Source organism: Talaromyces stipitatus, genomic scaffold (genome assembly GCF_000003125.1).
Source record: "Talaromyces stipitatus ATCC 10500 scf_1105507295511 genomic scaffold, whole genome shotgun sequence".
Taxonomy (NCBI): Eukaryota; Fungi; Ascomycota; class Eurotiomycetes; order Eurotiales; family Trichocomaceae; genus Talaromyces; species Talaromyces stipitatus.
The window spans coordinates 649,528-669,261 of NW_002990119.1; the positions used below are offsets into that span (position 1 = coordinate 649,528).

Consider the following 19,734-nt stretch of genomic DNA (forward strand, 5'->3'; position numbering starts at 1 on the left):
AGTCGGATTATGACGCAACTAACTTCCATCTCATCTTCAACCACCAGAAACATAATGACCGATTAACGAGTGTGGTCCCTCGAATACGATGTTAAATATCCTCTCTACAGGTCTCTGATAGCACGGTGGAATAGCATAGGATGACCAAGTCAGAATGCGGAACCGGTGCAGCTTAAACGTCGAATAAAGATGGACGTTCAGGGTGTGTGCTTGATAGATCTGCCAAGGGTAGCTGATTTAGAGGCGCGGGTCAGCACAACTTGTCTTGTCTCACTCTCCCAGTTCATAAATACTTGGTTCTCTGCTCAAGGTACAATTATCTTCGCATTCAATACTCGATACTCACCCACACCGACACTCAACATGTCATCAAAACCAGTGAACCGAGCCTGGTGGAAAGAAGCCTCCGTCTACCAAATCTGGCCTGCATCGTACAAGGACTCCAACAACGATGGTATCGGAGACATCCCCGGCATCATCTCCAAGCTCGACTACATCCAACAACTCGGCGTGGACATACTATGGCTATCCCCGTCCTACAAATCCCCGCAAGTAGACATGGGCTATGACATTTCCGATTACTACAGTATCCATCCACCACACGGAACAGTCGAGGACGTTGACAAGCTAATTAGTGGCTGTCATGAGAGGGGAATGAAGTTACTGATGGATTTGGTGGTTAATCATACAAGTGATCAGCATGAATGGTTCCAGAAATCCAAAAGGTCAAAAGAGAATAATGAGTTTAGGGATTGGTATATCTGGAAGCCGCCTAGGTTTGATGAGCAGAAAAACAGGCATCCGCCAAATAACTGGGTGTCTCATTTTCAGGGTACTTTACTCCTAGGACAAGAATGAAGTGCATACTAAATCTGAAGTGTCTAGGCAGTGCGTGGAAGTACGATGAATTGACGGAAGAGTATTACCTCCATCTCTATGCAGAGGAACAACCAGATCTGAATTGGGAACATCCCCCAGTTCGCAAAGCCGTACATGATATTATACGGTTTTGGCTCAACAAGGGATGTGATGGTTTCCGTATGGATGTTATCAACTTCATTAGCAAACATCAGGACTTTCCAGATGCACCTCCGATGGATCCGGATACCCCTTGGCAATGGGGGTATGCTTACTACGCCAATGGTCCTCAACTACATGAGTACTTACAAGAAATTGGGAAAATTCTTCAAGAGTATGATGCCTTTAGTGTGGGTGAAATGCCATTTGCATCTTCCATCGATGACGTCCTCAAAGCAATTCGCTTCGACCGAAAAGAGATTAATATGATTTTTGATTTTGAGCATGTCGATATCGACCATGGGAAATTCGACAAGTTTGCCGAGGGAGACTGGAAGTTGACAGATCTAAAACGCATCCTTAACAAATGGCAGACTTTCATGTATGAGAATGATGGATGGAATGCGTTGTATTGGGAGAATCATGATCAGCCGCGGTCTATTGATCGGTATACTGATGCCAGTCCTGAATATTCGGTGGTTGCGGGCAAAATGTTAGCTACTTGTCTTGCACTAATGGCAGGGACACCTTTTATATATCAGGGACAGGAATTGGGGATGCGGAATGTTCCGACTGAGTGGCCATAGAGGAGTATCAGGATATTGACTGCTTGAACCATTGGAAGAGGTACTTCCTACAATAACAGATACATTAGGAGCATACTGACCAACTGAACAGACACCTTGCGACTGAACCGGACAACCTCCAAGCCCTCAACAGCTACCGTAAGCAATATCAAAAGAAATCACGAGACAACGCCCGAACCCCCGTTCAATGGACTGCAGGTCCCAACGCAGGCTTCACCTCCGCCAACGTCAAACCGTGGATGAGCATCAACCCAAATCACACACAGATCAATGCCGAGAATCAATTACCGGACCCTACCTCCGCCTACAACTACTGGCGCTCAGTTCTGAGTCTACGCAAAAAGTGGCTTGGCGTGTTTGTCTATGATGATTTTGTGTTGGTTGACCGCGGCAATGAGCAATTGTTTGTGTATACACGGCAGTACCAGGATCAGAAGGCGTTAGTGATTTGTAATTTTACGGTTCAGATGGTGAAATGGGGCGTGAAGCTGCATATGCTAGCAGAAGTGAAGGAGGTGTTGTTGAATACTTATGGAGTGAGTGAGAATTATCTCGGGGAGGAGACTTGAGTGTTGCAGCCGTATGAAGCTGCGGTTTTGTTGATAGCATCCGCTTGAGGCCAATGACTCAATGTTGATAGATAAATAGATGACCTGTGATCTCGCACCTTATACAGTGGAACCTGGCTATAACGAAAGAAAGGTCGCCTCATATTTCCACTGGTCTCAGCTTGGACTACTTCAGTACGGGACTGAAGAGCATTCTATTTATAAACGTCAGAATAGATAAGTATATTAAAGGTGCCTTTCATCTCTAGATCAAAATTCACTTCTGGATATATTGGTTTAGACCCGACAGAGGCCTTCTGTTCGTTATAGCGAGGTTCTACTGTAGTAGGCTGGTTTATAACTCCGTACTACCTCTATACTTGTCCCCGAAAATGCAGGTCACCAAAATCCATTTCCGTTCTCGGACGGGAGTAAGACCGGAGCATCGTACGGTTGACTGAATATACAGAATTCTTCACTATTCAGGATTGGCCCAGAGTAAACCCACCACCAATCCAACAAGTGCATCTTCAACGTTTCTCCACTAGAAAATATTCCGAAACCATTCATGCGCCCCCAGATATTGTCGGATTAGTGGGTTTACTCCAGGCCAATCCTGAGTAGTAAGAATCTAGTATGCCGCACTTCATACGATAGCTTACGAGGACGGTAAAAGAAGAATTGACTAGCAAGATTGTCTGTATTGAGTTGTCTCTATATCTGAATGCATGACGTTCTAAGGCAGGGTTTATATAGTCATTTGGGCGAGCTGATTTGTATGGAATCCGGCAAGTAGGGTTGATATATTTTTAAGCTATCGCGAGGGGTAAACTTGGGGACTATGTTCCTGAAAAGTGATGGCTTTTGATTGACTGTTTCATTGGATATCCAGATTATATGACAGATATATCGAACCGACTCACAGATGAGAGCGATCCAGGAAAAAAGTCCATTAGCCCGATTCGCCGAATTCTCACACGAGTGACCTAGATCTTTATATAAGTTTATACACGTTGTGATATCTTGCCTGTTTCTCTTTCTATCCTTTCTAATACGTGCTTTCTACTTTGAAGTGACCTTATAGTGTCTCACAAAAGTAGGACTAGCCCGTAACGGTATTTCCTTATAAAAGAATATTGAAGACATAATCCAGATAGGATTCGGTGTTTTACATATAGTTTGGCGGCTGCAACAGGTCACCTGTTGTTGAGGTCTTACGCGTTTATGCGTAAGACCGTAGTGCGCCTAGAAAAGATTATTACACTTCATTTCATTCAGGTATTAACTACCAGCTAACTCGGTAACGTAGCTTGCTTATTGGCATGTCGATATAATCTTAGTGAGCGAGAGAATATAAACTCAGAGAGATCCGGTGAGATATCCAAAGGGAGTCAATCGTGGAAATACTATAAAGAAACTACATTCGGTCAAATGCGATTTTCTCGAATAGTACCTCCATTGCATTCATGCTTTTCCAGAAACTCTTTATGTTCCACCTTAGGTACTTGTTTTAGGACATCGCCACCATCAACGAACTCATCTCTGAAATTGGCGGCAGCTTTGACACGGCCATCTTTCATGCCATAATCGAAGACCAGCGCAACCTCTTCAATCGAAAGCTTCTTGGTCTCGGGAAAGAAAAAGTAGATGAGAACGACATACAGGCACTCGACGGCAATATACACCCCATAGTATTTCCAAGTTATGGCCTGGAGAGCAATTGGATTGACAAATTGGTTGAACGAGTTGCCCAACTGCTGGATCGTATTGTAGATGGCCAGACCTTTGGTCCGTAGATGGTATGGCATGATCTCAGTGGCATAGGAGTAGTTCAGGGGCGTCCAGGCGACGTCATAGAACCCGAAGAAGAAGAATAAGAATGGGATTGCGCAGATACCTAAGGCCTTGCTTCCGGTCTCCGCAAACCCGGCCGAGAAGCCCATAACGAAGGAATAGGAGAAAATCATACCGACCGTTGCTGCGAAAAGGAGCGGTCGTCGACCGAACCTGTCGATGTTGAAGCCGGCATATTGAGCGAGAATCAAGTTCCAAATATTGAGACCCAGATTGACCGAGAGGATCTGGATCGGCTTCTTGACGCCAACGGAAGTCAAGACCGGGGTAAAGTAGCTATAGTTGTTTAGCACTGCAGGATCTTCAGTGGCAACTTAGGTAAGGAGAGGATATGGACTGACTATGATACAATACCGTTGCCAAGCCAATTTGCGCCGATGGCAAACGCCGCAGCAACAGCAAGACGTTTTCGGTTGCCTTTCGTCCTGAGAAAGTCCAGCTAGAAGACAAATCTTGTTAGTTTAAGCGCCAAAGAAGTTAACTAACGCAGCCGGTTTGGGCTTACATAAGATGATTTATGATTTTGTGCTTCGTCTTCAAGAGAGCTTTCAATCTCTTGCAGCTCCCATTTAACCAGCGCGTCATTCTCATCGCCGTTCGCATGGTGGCGAGCAAGCATAGCCAACGCCTTCTGGTTGTGGCCCTTACTAACCATAAAGCGTGGCGACTCGGGAGCTTAAAACATAATCATCAAGATGATTACAGGACTGGCCATCATGAACAAGCATGGAAGACGCCAACTCCACTCACCCTCAATGTAAAGACCAATTGCTGCAAATCACGCTGGTATAAGCTGTCGGAAATATAAAGATGGGAAAAAGAAAATGGGCGTAACCAGATACTCACTGCTCATGATGGAGCTCAGTATCGAGCCGATGTAGTAGCATGCAAAGTACATATAGCCTAGTGGAGAACGTAGCCTGGGGTGCGCTGTCTCATGCAGAAGTGCTGGGGCGCCCACTTTCGATATAGTACCGCCTGCGCCAGCAATCAAACGTGCTGCGATACGGTGGCGTAAGCAAATAGTCCAGATAAAGATAGGGATACAAAATTATTTGACTCACAAACTATGAAGTGAGTTCTGCTCAGGGACAGGGCGTTCCAGATAGCACCAACTATGGTCAAAATACAGCCAGTCATAATTGCCCACCTGTGACCCCAGCGCATACAGATCCAGGAGGCAGGAAAGCCGAAGACGATGGCGGGGAGCATGATACTCGAGGTGATGAGACCAAGCATAGGACCTGATGGAGAGTGGAAGTACTCTTTCCACCTTGGCAGTGCTTGGAGGCCAACGAGTAGCGACTGATCATCTAGTGGATTGAATGAATATTTAGTCTGTAGCCAATACCTGACCTGATAACTTACACCCGAGGTACACCGGACACATCATGCATCCTATACAATAAAAGACGTTCATACGGAGGCAGGCATCTTTCCACCATTTGGGGTTGGTGTTGTCTGTGTCAGAAATAAGCGATCTGTCTTAAGAGTAGTCGCCGGCTGTAAATCTGCAATGAACTTACTGGAGAATCTCTCGAAAGTAGCTTTGGTCATTTTTCTCTTGTGATGTCGATCGTGCGCCCGGGGCAGTGATTCGCAGAGTGTATATTGATATCCGAAAAGCAAGTACTAGGGAGGATTCAAGGTGTCAGCTAGATATATGTAAAGGTACAGAAATGAACCCGTACCCGGTTCGTGAAATTCAGCATGGTGCTCCTAACCACTCACTTCCCCGCAAATCTACTGGCCTATATCCCCAGGTCTAACTGTGGAGAGCGGTACCATTCTAACTCTCCACACTTCACCCATACTTTGCGGGGGGGATGGGCATATACCTGAGTGGCGCCTCGCTCAATTCTTAGGAATCCCGCGCCCTGACCCGCCCTGTTTGATTCTGTTAATTAGAAGCTTTCTCGTGGGTATCTCGATGGACATTAAACTTTCATAGACTGTTAAACTGTTAAACTGGTAAGTCTCCCAAACCGTTGAAGTTAGACCGTACTGGTAGAATGCTAAATCCATTTCGGAACAGAGACAAGCTCATACGACCTGAGGATAGCCATACTCATGCATACGCTTTTGTTCACATCTCGTGACTCTTTTCATACCTGATCTCCTCCTACTTAGGCAGAGGTCTTCCTAAGTAGCATTTTACGGAGACATCATTTGCCGAACAAGTCCCTCGGAGATCGTTGTAAGCAGAAAGATTTAAATACACACTCCAGTATCGCGACTATGATTGTCACTAAGATCGAAATTTTCGACTGCGAGGTCAGTTTGGTAGGCTTCAACCCGGTCATGGTCAGAGTTCACACAGACGAGGGGATTTCTGGCTTGGGTGAGGTCGGGCTCGCTTATGGTGCTGGTGCCAAAGCGGCCGTAGGAATTCTGCGCGATCTTGCTCGCTTTGTCTTGGGTAAAGACCCGATGAATGTCGAAGCAATCTGGGAGGAAATGTATCGCCGCACCTACTGGGGGATGGGAGGCGGACCCGTCATTTATGGCGGCATCAGCGCGTATGATATTGCTCTCTGGGACATCCGCGGCAAAGTCCTCAAGGCACCAATATACCAGCTACTTGGCGGTAAGACCAATGATAAATTGCGCACCTACGCCAGTCAGATCCAGTTTGGCTGGGGTGGTACACCCTTGCTGGCCGTTCACCCATCACAGTATGCCGAGGGCGCCAGGTTGGCCATAGCAGAAGGCTACGATGCCATCAAGGTTGACCCCTTGCAGGTTGGACGTGACGGTTCTGTTACTCCCGACACAGGCGTCAAGCGACAGTACTTTGGGCTCCTGCGGCACGACGAGATACAGATGGGAGTCGAGCGAATTGCCGCAATCCGCGAGGCAGTCGGGCCCAATGTGGACATTATCTGTGAGATCCATGCCAATCTTGGAACCAACGCCGCCATCCAGTTTGCTATGGCGCTCGAACCATACAACATTATGTTCTACGAAGAGCCTGTGAATCCACTTAACGCGAACAATTTCGCCCGGATCGCTGAGAAGACTACGATCCCCCTGGCCACAGGCGAACGGTCCTACACGCGATGGGGATACCGCGAGCTGCTGGAGAAGCAGGCATTGGCAGTTGTGCAACCCGATCTCTGCTTAGTGGGCGGAATAACCGAAGGGAAGAAAATCTGCGATCTTGCCAACCTGTACGATGCAACCGTACAGGTTCACGTCTGTGGTGGACCTGTGTCGACAGCGGCGTCGCTACACTTGGAAGCCGTGATTCCCAATTTCATCATCCATGAGCATCACACCTATGCTCTGAAGCCGTGTATTCGAGAGCTGTGCGTCAACGATTATCAACCTCAGCAAGGCCAGTTTACAATTCCGAATGCTCCGGGTCTCGGCCAGGAACTCAATGAGGTGAAAGCAATGCAATACCTTGTCTGCACAATAGAATCAAATGAAAAGAAAGAAAGGAGCGAGACTGCACAGCCAACGCAGGGCGAGTACAATTATTGAGTCGAGTGGTTGGGACATCTGAGGTACACTTCTGACGTTATTTCCTCTTCTATCCACTCCTGCCTCGGCACATTGCTTCGTTCTAGTCTTTTAAAAATTCTTCTGTATGCGACATATATCTCGTGGAATAGACTTTATCACTCAAGAGCCCAAGGCCGATTCGTTTACAGTTCCGATCAATAAATACGAATGACAGTCATACAAGCAAGATTCGTATGCACTATGCACCTTTGACACTGCACCTTGATCACATAGTACATAAATTTGGTTTGCTTGTAGATTCCCTATTGCTCAGGGATTAGAGATCAGAGTACTCCTAGAAGTCGCGCTTTCATCGGCTCCGAGTTAACAAAGGTTGAAGTGGACACAAGAGGTGGGCAATAAGAACCAAAAATTGCGATTTTTTCTAAAAAGGAAAAGAACAGAAGAAACTGTAATGGCTTCATAAATTTCGATTATGAAAAATCAAATCATGTCTTCCTCTATATACTAGGCTCTTAGGTCTTTCCATGCCTGGTATACGATCCGGCTGCCGTAGATCTCTCCTTTTCTCAACAAAACCATCCTTCGCCAGGCTTCCACTTCAGGGGCATTTACATAGCGTTCAGGCTCCACACAGAATGCACTCCTGGCACCTCTAGCAGGACACCCCCCTACCGCAGGGACATTAGTGTTCTCGCCTGTGTAGAGCTGGAAAGCTGGCTCCGTAGCCCATACCTCAAGGTGAATGTGGCTGTCGGGATGGTATGTCTCTACCATCTTCTGTAGTGCCAACGAGCGAGTGTCCAGAGGGACAGTATCTGGGGAAGTATTGACGACAAAACAGTGGTCGATGATAGGCCAACTTTCGGTGATTGTAAAGGGTTTCTCTGCCTCCAGGCCAGGAAAAGGAGCTGGTCCTGAGATAGGAATGTTTTCAGAGTCTTTTGGAAGATGTTGTGTAGTGCATGTCGACATTTGGGTCCCAGTTATGGTAGAAGTGTCGGTAAGATTGAAGTATCTAGTGAGTTACAAACACCCCAGTCAGTAGAATTCATAGAAGAAGCGGGTCCAGGGATTGAAGAGCGCACGAGTGGTTAGTCATATTAATCACCGTCTCCTCCGCGTTCGCGATAAGCTCGGCTTCATAGGCCAATTCCAACACACTAACTCTTTCCCCTTGGGAGGTAATCTGCCAGCCTGCAGTATACACGATGGTAGCCAGCACCGTCCCCGGAAAGCCTTCATCACCATCCTCACTTAAAAGTTGAAATTGGACGCTCTGCTCGCCGGTGACTCCTTCAAGGCCGTCGATCTTGCACGCAGCCACTTTCGTGGGCCCTTCCCAGGTTCTGTGGCCCCAACTGTTAACACCAGCGTGGAGGATATTATTACCCTCATTCGGCTGGAGGGTATAAGTTCGGCCATTTAAATTGGTAAGTCGAGCGCCTTTAATGCGGTTAGCTACGCGGCCTAGAGTCGCGCCAAAGTAGTAGTCATTGTGTGATTGGTAAAGTTCTTCGGTAGGAAATCCAAGAACAATGTTTGTTCCTTCTATATCCCAAGATTGGATAACGGCTCCGGTTCGAAGAAAAGAAAAAGGCTCAAAGGAGTCCGGGCTCGACATGGTTTCGTCAAGGCGTATGAGTTTCGATAATCCGAACTATTCTCAGAGCTGATGCCTTCCAAGGTTGCTCCCACTGCTGAGAAATATATGAAGTGGTCACTTTTTTCCCGTATTTGCTCGATGATATCCGCATCCAATGTCTATCCGATTGTGAACTTACATTGGTCCGTTACTCATGTCCACAATGTTGGTCCAAAAGTCTCCTGAGGCCAGTTTTGCAGTTTTGCAGTTTTGCAGTTTAACCGAGATGCTATACCCAACCTCCACAAGCACGAAAGCTCAACGTAATTTGGCCGACGATAGGAGTCTATAGCAGTTTAACAGTGTGTCCCCATGCGTCATGGGGTGTAGTGGGCCTGGGGGTAGAGACCGATCGAAGTTGGTAATCCCAGGCTCCCACCGTTCTGTGCATGCAAGCATTCCTAGTTTCTATTCTTGTAAATCTCTGTATCTTGTGGGCAAACCTCTATTGGAATCACTCCGCATTTTGTGTATAAAAAGCAGCTGGTACCCTAGAGATAGAGTTTCCAAGTTTATTGTTGTTAGACCACCATATCAAAGATTCTAAGCACTGCAACGCCCGTCTCCACCCTTCCTGAAAGTGAACATCATACTGCTTGGACACCATGAGTCCTAGAATTGCTCTCATTGGTGCCGGCAGCGCCATGTTTGGGCTTGGTGCCATTGGCGACGTCCTCAAGTCCAAGGTGCTGGCTGGCAGTACACTCGTCCTCAATGATATCAACCACGACTCCCTCGAATCGGTCAGGAAAGTTGCGCAAAACCACATTGAGAAGAACAATCTTCCGTTCACCATCGAGGCATACACCAGTCTCGACAAGACTCTTAAAGGAGCGGACTTTGTCGTGATCTCCATCGAAGTCGGTAACCGACACGAGCTCTGGGAGCAAGACTGGAAGATCCCCATGCAATACGGGATCAAACAAGTCTATGGCGAGAACGGTGGCCCTGGTGGTTTGTTCCATGCCCTGCGTATCATTCCACCGATCCTCGACATTTGCGAACGGATCATGCAAATTTGCCCGAAAGCCCTTGTCTTCAATCTGAGCAACCCAATGGTTCGCATTATGCACGCTATTCATACCAGATTCCCAGAAATGAAGGTTGTCGGCATCTGCCATGAAGTCTACTCGCTCCTGGAACATCTTCCACAGGTTCTAAACACTCCCCTGGACAATCTAGACATCAAGGCGGGTGGCTTCAACCACTTCAGCGTCCTAGTCGAGGCTAAGTACAAGGATACTGGCAAAGACGCATACCCTGATATTCGTGAGAAAGCTCCGGCCTACTTCGAGAAAGCTCCCGCTGTGTTCGGATATATCGGCGAGCGTCGTCTCTTCCAGCACATTCTGAAGAAGTTCGACCATCTCCCAATCACCACCGACAGCCACTTTGGGGAGTATATCCCTTGGGCCGCCAGCGCCGTCGACCATCGTGGAATCATGGAGTTTTACAACAGCTACAAGTCAGACACAACTGGGAACCTCGCCGAGGCTGAGCGTCGTGTTGCTGAGGGAACCCCTGCCTCAGAGTACTGGCGCGTAGTGCCCATCATTGAAGGCATCGTGAACAACACAGGCCACTTTGAGATGGCCGTCAACATTGCCAACGACGGCTTTATCGAGAGCCTTCCCCGTAACCAGATGGTAGAGGTCCCAGCTACTATTGACAAGGACGGCATTCACGGCTACAAGTTCAAGTCCTACCCCAAGGCGTTTGCGGGCTTACTGAGGCTCCAGATGCCTGTTAACGAGATGACCACCGAGGCAGTGCTTTCAAAGTCGAAGAAGGCAGCACTACAAGCTCTCCTTCTCGATCCGGTTGTGGACAATGTCGATAAGGCCGAAGAATTGTTGGACACCATGCTGTCGCTCCAACACAAGTGGCTTGACTACTTGAAATGATAATTTGTGTATTTTAAAAATAGTCCTGTTTCACTAAAGAAAATCCTTTATCGAGTATCGGATATTATTTGACCGCATTGCTGCACAATGGTCTCTTTTCTCGCTAATAGTTCTCATCAGTGCCCGCCGCGGTAGACTTGTTTGCGATAGATATCGTTTCTCTGCTTTAGTGCGCGTAAAGGAATTCAAATTCAGGCTCAAGTCGTATTAGTGGAATATAATGGCTTTACTGATTTTGCAGTGTATCTCTGCGCTATTAGACACAGTCTACAGACGCTGTGATTTTCCAGCACTTCCAGCACTTATATTGTTGTGATGTGCCTTGCACCAACGAGTCAGATGTGTCTCAAGGCCATGATGCAAGAACCGGTCTCTGAGCGTTTCGACATTAGCTAGAAACCATTAGTCTCTCTCAATACCCCCGTGTACGTGTTGACAGCATATCGCGCAAGGTATATATGGTGTTACCGCTAGGTAGACAGACCCTTTTTCAACAACAAATAATGGATACAGCGAAGAAGTCCCTGACTGAGGATAGGTACGTTACTTGACAACCTTGGAAGTCAAATATTTACACCGCATATCATACCATGTAACTCTGATAGTTGCAATAATTATCCTAATTTGTAAATACCTGATATCAATTTTATTTTGACTAGCAATAGCCCCTTATTCCTACAGTCTAGTACTGTCACCACCCAACTTTTCAATTTCCTTCAGAGACTTCCGAATCCTACGGAGCCCTTCAAGGAGAACGTGCTCGGGGAGAGTGAAGGTAACCCTGAACCAGCCCAGCTCCTCAGTCTTGTAGGCACTTCCTGGTTTGATCATCACACCGTTTCGAGAGCAGATCCGTATAACTTTGGCCTCTCGCTCTAGATACAGACCAACATTTGGATCGGTCACTTGAAGCATAGGGTATGCGTCACGACTTCGCATGTTTCGTGGCAGCATATAACGCCGAAGATCTACCCAAACAAACGTAGCTGCGTTCCTATTTCCGAACCAACATGTCAGATACTTGATTCTGCACTTTTAAGGTGAAAGCCAAAACTTAATGGGCACTCACATATGAAAGAAGCCGATATCTTGCTCCTTGAAGAATTTGATGACAAGGGCATAGTTATTAGCCATTATAGATTGATTCTTAGCAAAAAACGTTTTCCTCCATTCGTGATCCTCAAGCATAGAGGCCCAAATGTCTTGAACAATATGGGGAACCCATGAGAACACACTGCGATTGTGACATGTAAGCAATCTGTGCATCTGTGTTGTTTTACAACTCCAAATCTTGCAATCAGTCATACCAGTTTGTCGAAATGGCTCCAAGAAGAGCGGCATTCCTGGAATAGAGAAGCCCTAAGCGAAGCCCATTCACGCAAAAATCTTTGCTTGCGCCGTATAATACGTGTACCATGCTTTTGTCAATATGGCTGGAAATATCAAGTGCAAGTATCGAGGTAAAGACAGGCCAGTGATGAAGGGCCGGGTTGTCAAATACTGAGTGGGCGTAAATCTCATCCGAGATGAGATGAATCCCGTTCCGGCCACAGAAAGCGGCCATCTCAAGGAGGGTTTCTTGAGGCTATATTCACGTGTCGAGTTAGCATATATTCCATAGGGAAGGGATTAGACTGCATAGAGACCACTAACATAGCATCTGCCCAAAGGATTGTGTGGTCTGTTATTGGATAAATTCAGCTTTCTTTCCTTGTTTTTTCCCTTGAGCTTTGACTATAGGCAGCGTATATTGCTTACTGAGAAATCAACAAGGCCCGAATACTAACACCATTCTTCTTTGCGTGATCCATTGCGGCTTCGAGGGCTCTTCGATTCGTGTCAGGGTCAAATACGTCTTCGAGACCGGAGTAGCCGTCCACAGAATGGAAAGGAACCTCAACCACAACTGCACCGGTTCGAGTAGGGATGTCCACGTTGAAACCATTATACATAGGGAGACAGACCAGAACCCCCTCCCCCTCGTCGCAGATGGCCCATGTCACCGCGTCTATAGCACCTGCAAGTCCAGGAAACACAAGGATATCTTCACTCTTTACCGGATCACGTCCCTTGAAACTATTCTCCAAGAAAGATGCTGCTGCTTTTTTGAGGCGCAATGAGCCGCGCGGGCCACTGCCATAAGTTAGGTGATCGTTTGGTTCGATCTTGATCTGCATGAGCTTATGAGCGAATATCTATCCTTAGATAGATGAGGGGGGTACGTACTTTGCGGGAAATGAAATCTGCTACCTCGTCATGTAGTAGGCTGTTCTCGGCAACATCCATGAAAATGCTAGAAATCGGGTCAGCTCTTCATTTCTAACTGAGGCATTGACTGGCCAGAAGACAACAATTACCGTCCGTTTGGGTTGGTCGGCGTCCATAGCTCTTGGTGTCGCGCGGATTGAGCCTCGAAATTATCTCGATACTTCAAATTATATGCTCCCCGTTGCGAAACGTGGAAATTGGCCATTTTGTGCTCTTGCGCTTATTCTTTAGCGTATTTAGAAAATTAGTCAACTGTGCTCACAAGCTCCGGGGAGAGAATCCCTAAGATGATTCTTGCCCTTCTTCCTTGCTGCAATCCATATACCTATATTGAGCTGTTAGTTAAGCTATAGCAAAGTAGATGTGGCTCTGTTAAACTTCCTTGGCCTCTCTAACCTTTCTGTTAAACTAGCTCCGACTATTTAACCGAGTACCCGTCTGATCACCTGTTATCTTGAAATTACTGCACAAGCTCTAGAGTGAGAACTTCTGAAATGACTCTTTGCCACAATCCATGTACGCAGATTGAGGTTTCGACAGATAATGAACTGGGTACGGGTCATTAACGATTCTATCTGCTAAACTCGCTTGGCGTTTATATCCTTTCTGTTAAACTGGCTCGGACTATTTTAGCCGAATCTATCTGTGTCAGCATGTGCAATGGGCTTGAAATTTATAGCACGGTATCAGGCGACAGCTCCAAATTAAGCTTTCCCGCGTGTATTTCTTATCTTTCCATGGCAGTTTATAGTTTGCGGAGAGTCTGGAGAGGACTTCATTTGCCTCATTCCCTACCCCATAGGCCCATGTACCTTTTCTGTTATATAAACGTGCATAACGTAGACTTGTTTCACCACAGAGAATCAGCAATACCGCATTCTTCGTTCTTCTTGACCACTGATAGCATTTCTCAATAGGTACTGGGTAATTGCCACGATATTGATTTTCTACCTCCTTTGACTGAAGAAAACCCATCTTCTACCTACGATGGAGGAAAAAATGCACGACAGTGGACAGACAATTGAACATGACCCGAAGCCCGCCATAGGTTCAACAGAGGAGACCTTTGTGGAACGACAAGACCTCAGACAGGGTCTCCATGATCGACACATTGAGATGATCGCTTTGGCTGGATGTATCGGCACTGGACTGTTTCTCGGATCTGGTCTTGCTATTCACAATGCAGGCCCTGCTGGTGCTTTCCTCGGATACAGCTTGATGGGCATCGCGGTCTGCGCTGTTTGTCTCGCTATTGGCGAGATGGGCGCTCTTGTGCCCCTAAGCGGTGGTATCATCCGCTACGCCGATCTGTGGTTTGATCCTGCACTCGCCTTTGCCAATGGCTGGAATGTGGTGTATGGCTTCCTCATCGGCACCCCCGCTGAGATCGTTGCAGCTTCCGTGCTGGTCGAATTCTGGGTCACTGTTAACAACGCCATCGTAGGTCTTCACGGTCTCCTTTCCGTTTTATTCTAATGACACTTTTCACTTATGAAATCGATTTCCAAGCTAATTAGGGGATTTGCATCACATCACATTATAGTGGATTACTGTTTTCGGCACCATCATCATCGCCAGCGTGATTGTCTTCGTCCGGGTCTACGGCGAACTTGAATTTTTCTTTGCCTGGCTCAAAATCCTCCTTATCTTAGGCGTGAATCTTATGGCTCTGGTTATCACCTGCGGTGGCGGGCCAAATCATCAGAGCATCGGGTTCCGTTACTGGAGCAATCCTGGACCTTTTAACCAATATCTAGGATATGGCGGAAGCTTGGGCCGCTTCATGGGATTCTGGACCACGTTGACCAATGCTGCATACAGCTATGCTAACATAGAATCCTTTACGTACGCGGCGGCTGAGACGAGGTCCCCACGGCGGAACATCCCCATTGCAGCGAAGCGCATTTTCATCCGAATTCTGCTTTTCTATGTCATCTCCATCCTCATGGTTTCGCTTGTGGTTCCATCTGATAGCCCCGAGCTTCTCCATCAGACCGGCACTGCATCCCAGTCCCCCTTTGTCATCGCTGCCAACTCTGCCGGAGTCAAGGTGGTTCCGCACATCATCAACGCGATTGTCATTACTTCAGCCTGGTCGTCGGCCAACTCCAACATGCTGTACGGTAGCCGAGCAATGTATGGACTCGCTAAGAGAAAGTTGGCTCCCAAGGCCTTTTTGCGTCTTAATCGCTTTCAAATTCCCTGGGTCCCCGTGACTCTCCTAGGCACTTTTATTGCTCTTGGATACATGTCTCTCTCAAGTACCTCATCCACAGTATTCCAGTGGCTGCAGAGCCTGGTATCCATTTCGACTCTGGTCAATTGGATTGTGATCCTGGCGACATACCTTCGTCTTTACTACGGATGCAAAGCCCAAAACATTGATCGCAAGGAGCTACCCTGGGCAGCGCCGTTCCAGCCTTACTTCACATGGGTCGTGCTGACCTTTTTCATCTGCATCGTGTTGACTAATGGCTACACGACCTTCCTCCATGGTCACTGGAGTACGCAGACATTTGTCTCGTCTTACCTCAATATCCCCATTGTGGTTACTTTGTACTTTGGATACAAATGGATAAAGAAAACGAAAATACCAGGGTTGGCAGAGATTCCCATTCGAGAATTCATCGACAACGCCCACGCCAACCCAGAGCCATTGCGAATACCGAAGAGGGGTTTACAAAGACTCAATATTTTCTGGAGCTAGTTAGATGTAGATAGTGTGGGAGAAAACTCTGCATCTCTCTCCGAGTCTGAGAGGTACAGCCGCTAGCTCAGTTAATTGTCAATCTAGTCACTTCCAAATAACATGTTCGATTAGTAAGTGACAGTAAGATTATACGGTGGATATAGCAGCGTATAAACCAATTGGATGTTCACTTTACCTCTCTATAAGTAAGTAACCCCTTACTAGAGTCTGCACTATACGCATTATGTATGGAAAGCTGTGCCAGAGATGCACTAATACAATCCAATACCTCAAGTTCTCAGTAGTTCATAAATCCTAAATACTCCCACAAGCCTTCTGCCCTCGCCTCGCTCGCGGGGTTTGAGCACCGCTACTGAAACCAGCGGAAAACGAGGCAATCCTCCCATTAGTAATGTAATAGGAGGTTAATCCAAGGGTTGGACAGGAGGATTATCAATATGGCAGAAGGTCGTTCGGTGTGTTCAATCTTCATTAACAAAGGTACTGTTGCTAACATACAAAGACTGAAGCTTGAGAAGAAAAAGAATACTATCTACAGGGAACATCATTCTTATGCGTGCTGTTATAGGTAAAGAACATAGAGTACTGTACATATACTTAAAGAAGATAGTCTTTAAAATCATCTACAAACTAACACCTCTAATAAGGAATCTCTAATGTACTAATTTAAAGAATCTAAATACTATATAGTAATAATAAATATATTATAGATCTATAGGAAAGAGTATATACTTAGCTAAGATTAGGATAAACCTCATTTGTTCATGTACTTGTAGTTGAGGCGGAATCGGCCAATACTTTCTCCGCCACAGACTTCAATCGAACTGTCCCGAGTGGAACAGACGCCTTAGAACGAACTAAAAGGATGAAAAAGACGAAATAGAAATTCAAGCAACAGCAGGCCCACTTCTAATACTGCCGCAGACTTTTCTTTCCACGATGGCCGATGTATCCGCGATGAGGATATCAATGACTCGGCGGCGTATAACTGTCAGCTACTCTCTGCGTTTGTCTAGTAGCATGGAAGCTAACTTCCCTTCATCAGAGAGCTTGCGACCAGTGTCATGGCCGAGGTGTGAAAGTAGGCTTCATGGCATAAAACCCTGTCTGCAATCAGCTAATTAATGCCGGTAGTGCACGCCCAGCAGTAGTCCTGGAATTTGTGCGCAATGCGTCTCATATGGCTCAACGTGCAGTTATAATCGCCCAGCCAAGCGTCGTGGTGTATGTATCCCATCTCATTCTTGCAACGGTTACTATGTTTGTGGTTTATATTCACATGATCAGCCTGCTCCAGGTTCTCGTTCTACTGCTGGTGTTAGAGCATCAGCGTCATCATCATTCCAGCCAGTTCAGGACTCATCTCCACATACAGGGTATCGTGAGGTCGCAGACCACGAGACCATCTTGCAATTAGCCGATTTTTATTATCGTGTTGTTTATCCCATGTATATACTCCTCCTTTCTTCCCGCCGAGAAATCCCGTCACATTTGCTTTAGCTTATTACTTATGTCTACCTGCAGTCTCCTTTACTTCCACTGGCCCACCTTCTCACAGAATCTTTGCGCCAAACGTTACAGTCATGACCGCTCTCTCTATGCTCTGACCATGGCCGTATGTGCGACTGCGTCTGCGCGCATACAGGAGAAAGCACCTCTTCCTCCTTCATCACTGAATCTCAACTTTGCCTCGATTCCGCCATCGAAGGTATTCTATCAAGAATGCATGGATACACTCAATCAATTGAAAGAGGTCGGGCCAGACTTCAATATTATGCGAACTGAAGCTTTACTCGGAATGCTTGACCTTCAGTACAATGATCTCGGCGGATGTCTCGGGCATTTGCATCGATATCTAGCCATGTCTGCTGAAACAGGGTTCCATGATGAGGCAAATTGGCCCTCAACGCTCACGGAGATCGAGGTACAGGAGCGCCGGCGCCTTGTAAGTCCGGATTATGACCAACAGATATATAGTGGCATCTAATTGTGAAGATGGAACATAGTTCTGGCAATGTTACCATTTTGATGTTTATTTGGCCGTCACCTTTGGGTGCCCAATGCGGCAACGGGAGTCGTATTGTTGCGTCAGGTATCCGACGGAAGTTTATGACGACGAAGAGATTACAGAGACGGGAATTGCGCCTATTACCAACGGCGCTGTTTCCTTCATCCGGGGCTGGAACTTTGTTACAGATCTCTATCGTGTTCTTGAGCACATGAACGAGTTGTGGCGGGCGAGAGAGACCGACGTGACACGACCAGGTAGCAATCTTGGCCTGCTATTCGCCAATCTGAATGCGAACAGAGATCGTGTAAGCGAAAATGATATGTTGCTAACTGCACAGCAAGACTGGGAATCTCTTCCTACCGAGCTTAAAACCGCTCGTCCCATGACCGGCGATATCATCGGGGATCGATATGGCTTCCAAGGTCGAGGATTGCCTTCTACCCTCCAATATCCTAACAATCATGAAATAGACTGATCTTATCATAGCTGCCAACATTATAATCACTATGACGACAGTCAAGATGGTCCTTACTAGATCAGAGGATCACACCCTCGCTCAGCGATGCGCTATGGCTGGTGAGCTTCTTGACAACTTGTCATCCATTCCCACGATATATGTCCAAGCTACTTCTACAGCGATGGTGAGTTGTAACTGCTCACCCCCGTTCTGACTGAGCGTGTTATTCTTGCGAAGATTTGATTTTTTTTCTCCCTTTACATTCCATCACTCCTTGAGCTCACGGACTGATTAATCACTGTATAGCTTCACCACCTCGCTGGCGTAGGCCACCTCCTCGGCTCTATTACTCACAGCCCATTATCTCCATGGATGTATCTGCAGGTTCGCTCAGCTATTCTTGCAATGGCTGATCTCATCGATAGCCTGCAGGCTGCCCTGACCCCTGATGTCAACATTTCCCTCAAACTCCGAGAACACGTTGAACAAACCGACAGAGCCATGGAGGAGGTGAGAAAGACGAATACCAAGAATCATGTCCTGCACAGCGCCCTACCAGCTGGTGTATCGTGCATCGCGGAAAAGACGCCATCACAGGAGGACGATCAGGATGTTGCAGTAAGGTCTCTCCCTAATACTTGATTTAGCAGTGCCAACCAGCTGATGCCTGGAGATAGAACATTGTTAACAAGCGTATTTCAAACGCCGATCATTCTTACTCAACGAATCCTGACCCCAGATCATTACAACCTCCCATTATATACCCCTCATCCGGAATGCCAACCACCACAACATCATGGCCATCTGGACCTTCGCCGCCGCCTCTTCAATTCCCAACGGATGCTTTTGAAGAATGGCCCAGAGATTTTGGGTGCGGAAGTGCATTCTATTATCTTGGTGACGCTGGCTTAGGGGGGATTCCTGATATCACGGACAGCGACGCTAGCCTGGTGTAAAGCGGATATTTATCTTTGTCTGAGACTACGTATGAGCGAAGTCTGTCGCTGGGGATTGGCCTGATTTATCACGCGTGTAGAAGCACCCATGGAGTTGTGAGCAAGGAAGACAAGGCCGCCACCCATTCCCTTTACATATGTACCACCTAAGTACAGACTGGCTATAACGAAGTTGAATGCCAATGTAATATCAATCCTACTTTATGAATGATTGAACTATATAAACATATCAATCAGACGGATAAATGTACATTAAGCGCCCAGAGCCAATACAAAAATAGTATGTACCGTTAGGGTTCGTTCTCGCTC

The 19,734-nt window shown here is 46.8% G+C and overlaps 8 protein-coding genes across 9 annotated transcripts; 5 read left to right on the forward strand and 3 right to left on the reverse strand.

Annotated features, from left to right (window-relative positions):
• Positions 1-256: 256 nt before the first annotated feature.
• On the forward strand, positions 257-2,269 carry TSTA_099510 (oligo-1,6-glucosidase). Its single transcript, XM_002485892.1, has 3 exons — positions 257-832; positions 886-1,594; positions 1,696-2,269. Exons 1-3 carry the CDS (start codon positions 364-366, stop codon positions 2,171-2,173), a joined length of 1,656 nt encoding a protein of 551 aa, XP_002485937.1. The 5' UTR covers positions 257-363; the 3' UTR covers positions 2,174-2,269.
• A 1,136-nt stretch (positions 2,270-3,405) lies between these two features.
• Positions 3,406-5,563, reverse strand: TSTA_099520 (hexose transporter protein; the record flags this gene model as incomplete). The annotated part of the gene is made up of 8 exons (XM_002485893.1): positions 3,406-4,282; positions 4,348-4,445; positions 4,512-4,681; positions 4,757-4,777; positions 4,853-5,005; positions 5,071-5,319; positions 5,375-5,467; positions 5,533-5,563. 8 exons carry the CDS (start codon positions 5,561-5,563, stop codon positions 3,580-3,582), a joined length of 1,518 nt encoding a protein of 505 aa, XP_002485938.1. The 3' UTR covers positions 3,406-3,579.
• Positions 5,564-5,685: 122 nt separating this feature from the next.
• TSTA_099530 (galactonate dehydratase, putative) lies at positions 5,686-7,492 on the forward strand (the record flags this gene model as incomplete). The annotated part of the gene is made up of 3 exons (XM_002485894.1): positions 5,686-5,700; positions 5,958-5,977; positions 6,235-7,492. 3 exons carry the CDS (start codon positions 5,686-5,688, stop codon positions 7,490-7,492), a joined length of 1,293 nt encoding a protein of 430 aa, XP_002485939.1.
• A 489-nt stretch (positions 7,493-7,981) lies between these two features.
• On the reverse strand, positions 7,982-9,098 carry TSTA_099540 (aldose-1-epimerase, putative; the record flags this gene model as incomplete). The annotated part of the gene is made up of 2 exons (XM_002485895.1): positions 7,982-8,492; positions 8,563-9,098. The coding sequence occupies 2 exons, from the start codon at positions 9,096-9,098 to the stop codon at positions 7,982-7,984; spliced, it is 1,047 nt and encodes a 348-aa protein (XP_002485940.1).
• A 626-nt stretch (positions 9,099-9,724) lies between these two features.
• TSTA_099550 (alpha-galactosidase, putative) lies at positions 9,725-11,023 on the forward strand (the record flags this gene model as incomplete). The annotated part of the gene is made up of 1 exon (XM_002485896.1): positions 9,725-11,023. One exon carries the CDS (start codon positions 9,725-9,727, stop codon positions 11,021-11,023), a length of 1,299 nt encoding a protein of 432 aa, XP_002485941.1.
• Positions 11,024-11,698: 675 nt separating this feature from the next.
• Positions 11,699-13,496, reverse strand: TSTA_099560 (acc synthase, putative; the record flags this gene model as incomplete). The annotated part of the gene is made up of 7 exons (XM_002485897.1): positions 11,699-12,017; positions 12,093-12,257; positions 12,331-12,608; positions 12,677-12,704; positions 12,782-13,194; positions 13,250-13,316; positions 13,381-13,496. 7 exons carry the CDS (start codon positions 13,494-13,496, stop codon positions 11,699-11,701), a joined length of 1,386 nt encoding a protein of 461 aa, XP_002485942.1.
• A 782-nt stretch (positions 13,497-14,278) lies between these two features.
• On the forward strand, positions 14,279-15,998 carry TSTA_099570 (general amino acid permease, putative; the record flags this gene model as incomplete). The annotated part of the gene is made up of 2 exons (XM_002485898.1): positions 14,279-14,731; positions 14,835-15,998. The coding sequence occupies 2 exons, from the start codon at positions 14,279-14,281 to the stop codon at positions 15,996-15,998; spliced, it is 1,617 nt and encodes a 538-aa protein (XP_002485943.1).
• A 942-nt stretch (positions 15,999-16,940) lies between these two features.
• On the forward strand, positions 16,941-19,625 carry TSTA_099580 (uncharacterized protein; the record flags this gene model as incomplete). Of its 2 annotated transcripts, none has more annotated exons than XM_002485899.1 (8): positions 16,941-17,074; positions 17,136-17,223; positions 17,289-17,449; positions 17,526-17,946; positions 18,008-18,434; positions 18,499-18,653; positions 18,776-19,092; positions 19,147-19,625. In XM_002485899.1, 8 exons carry the CDS (start codon positions 16,941-16,943, stop codon positions 19,379-19,381), a joined length of 1,938 nt encoding a protein of 645 aa, XP_002485944.1. In that variant the 3' UTR covers positions 19,382-19,625. The 2 variants fall into 2 exon arrangements, with proteins under 2 accessions (XP_002485944.1, XP_002485945.1); XM_002485900.1 differs by having other exon boundaries at positions 18,776-19,087.
• Positions 19,626-19,734: the final 109 nt, after the last annotated feature.

Bases quoted from the DNA above. Each gene is read 5' to 3' on its own strand.
- TSTA_099510 (XM_002485892.1), top strand. From the start codon at position 364: ATGTCATCAAAACCAGTGAACCGAGCCTGGTGGAAAGAAGCCTCCGTC. The intron at 833-885 runs GTACTTTACTCC...TGAAGTGTCTAG, and splicing joins CTGGGTGTCTCATTTTCAGG to GCAGTGCGTGGAAGTACGAT. The intron at 1,595-1,695 runs GTGGCCATAGAG...CCAACTGAACAG, and splicing joins ATGCGGAATGTTCCGACTGA to ACACCTTGCGACTGAACCGG.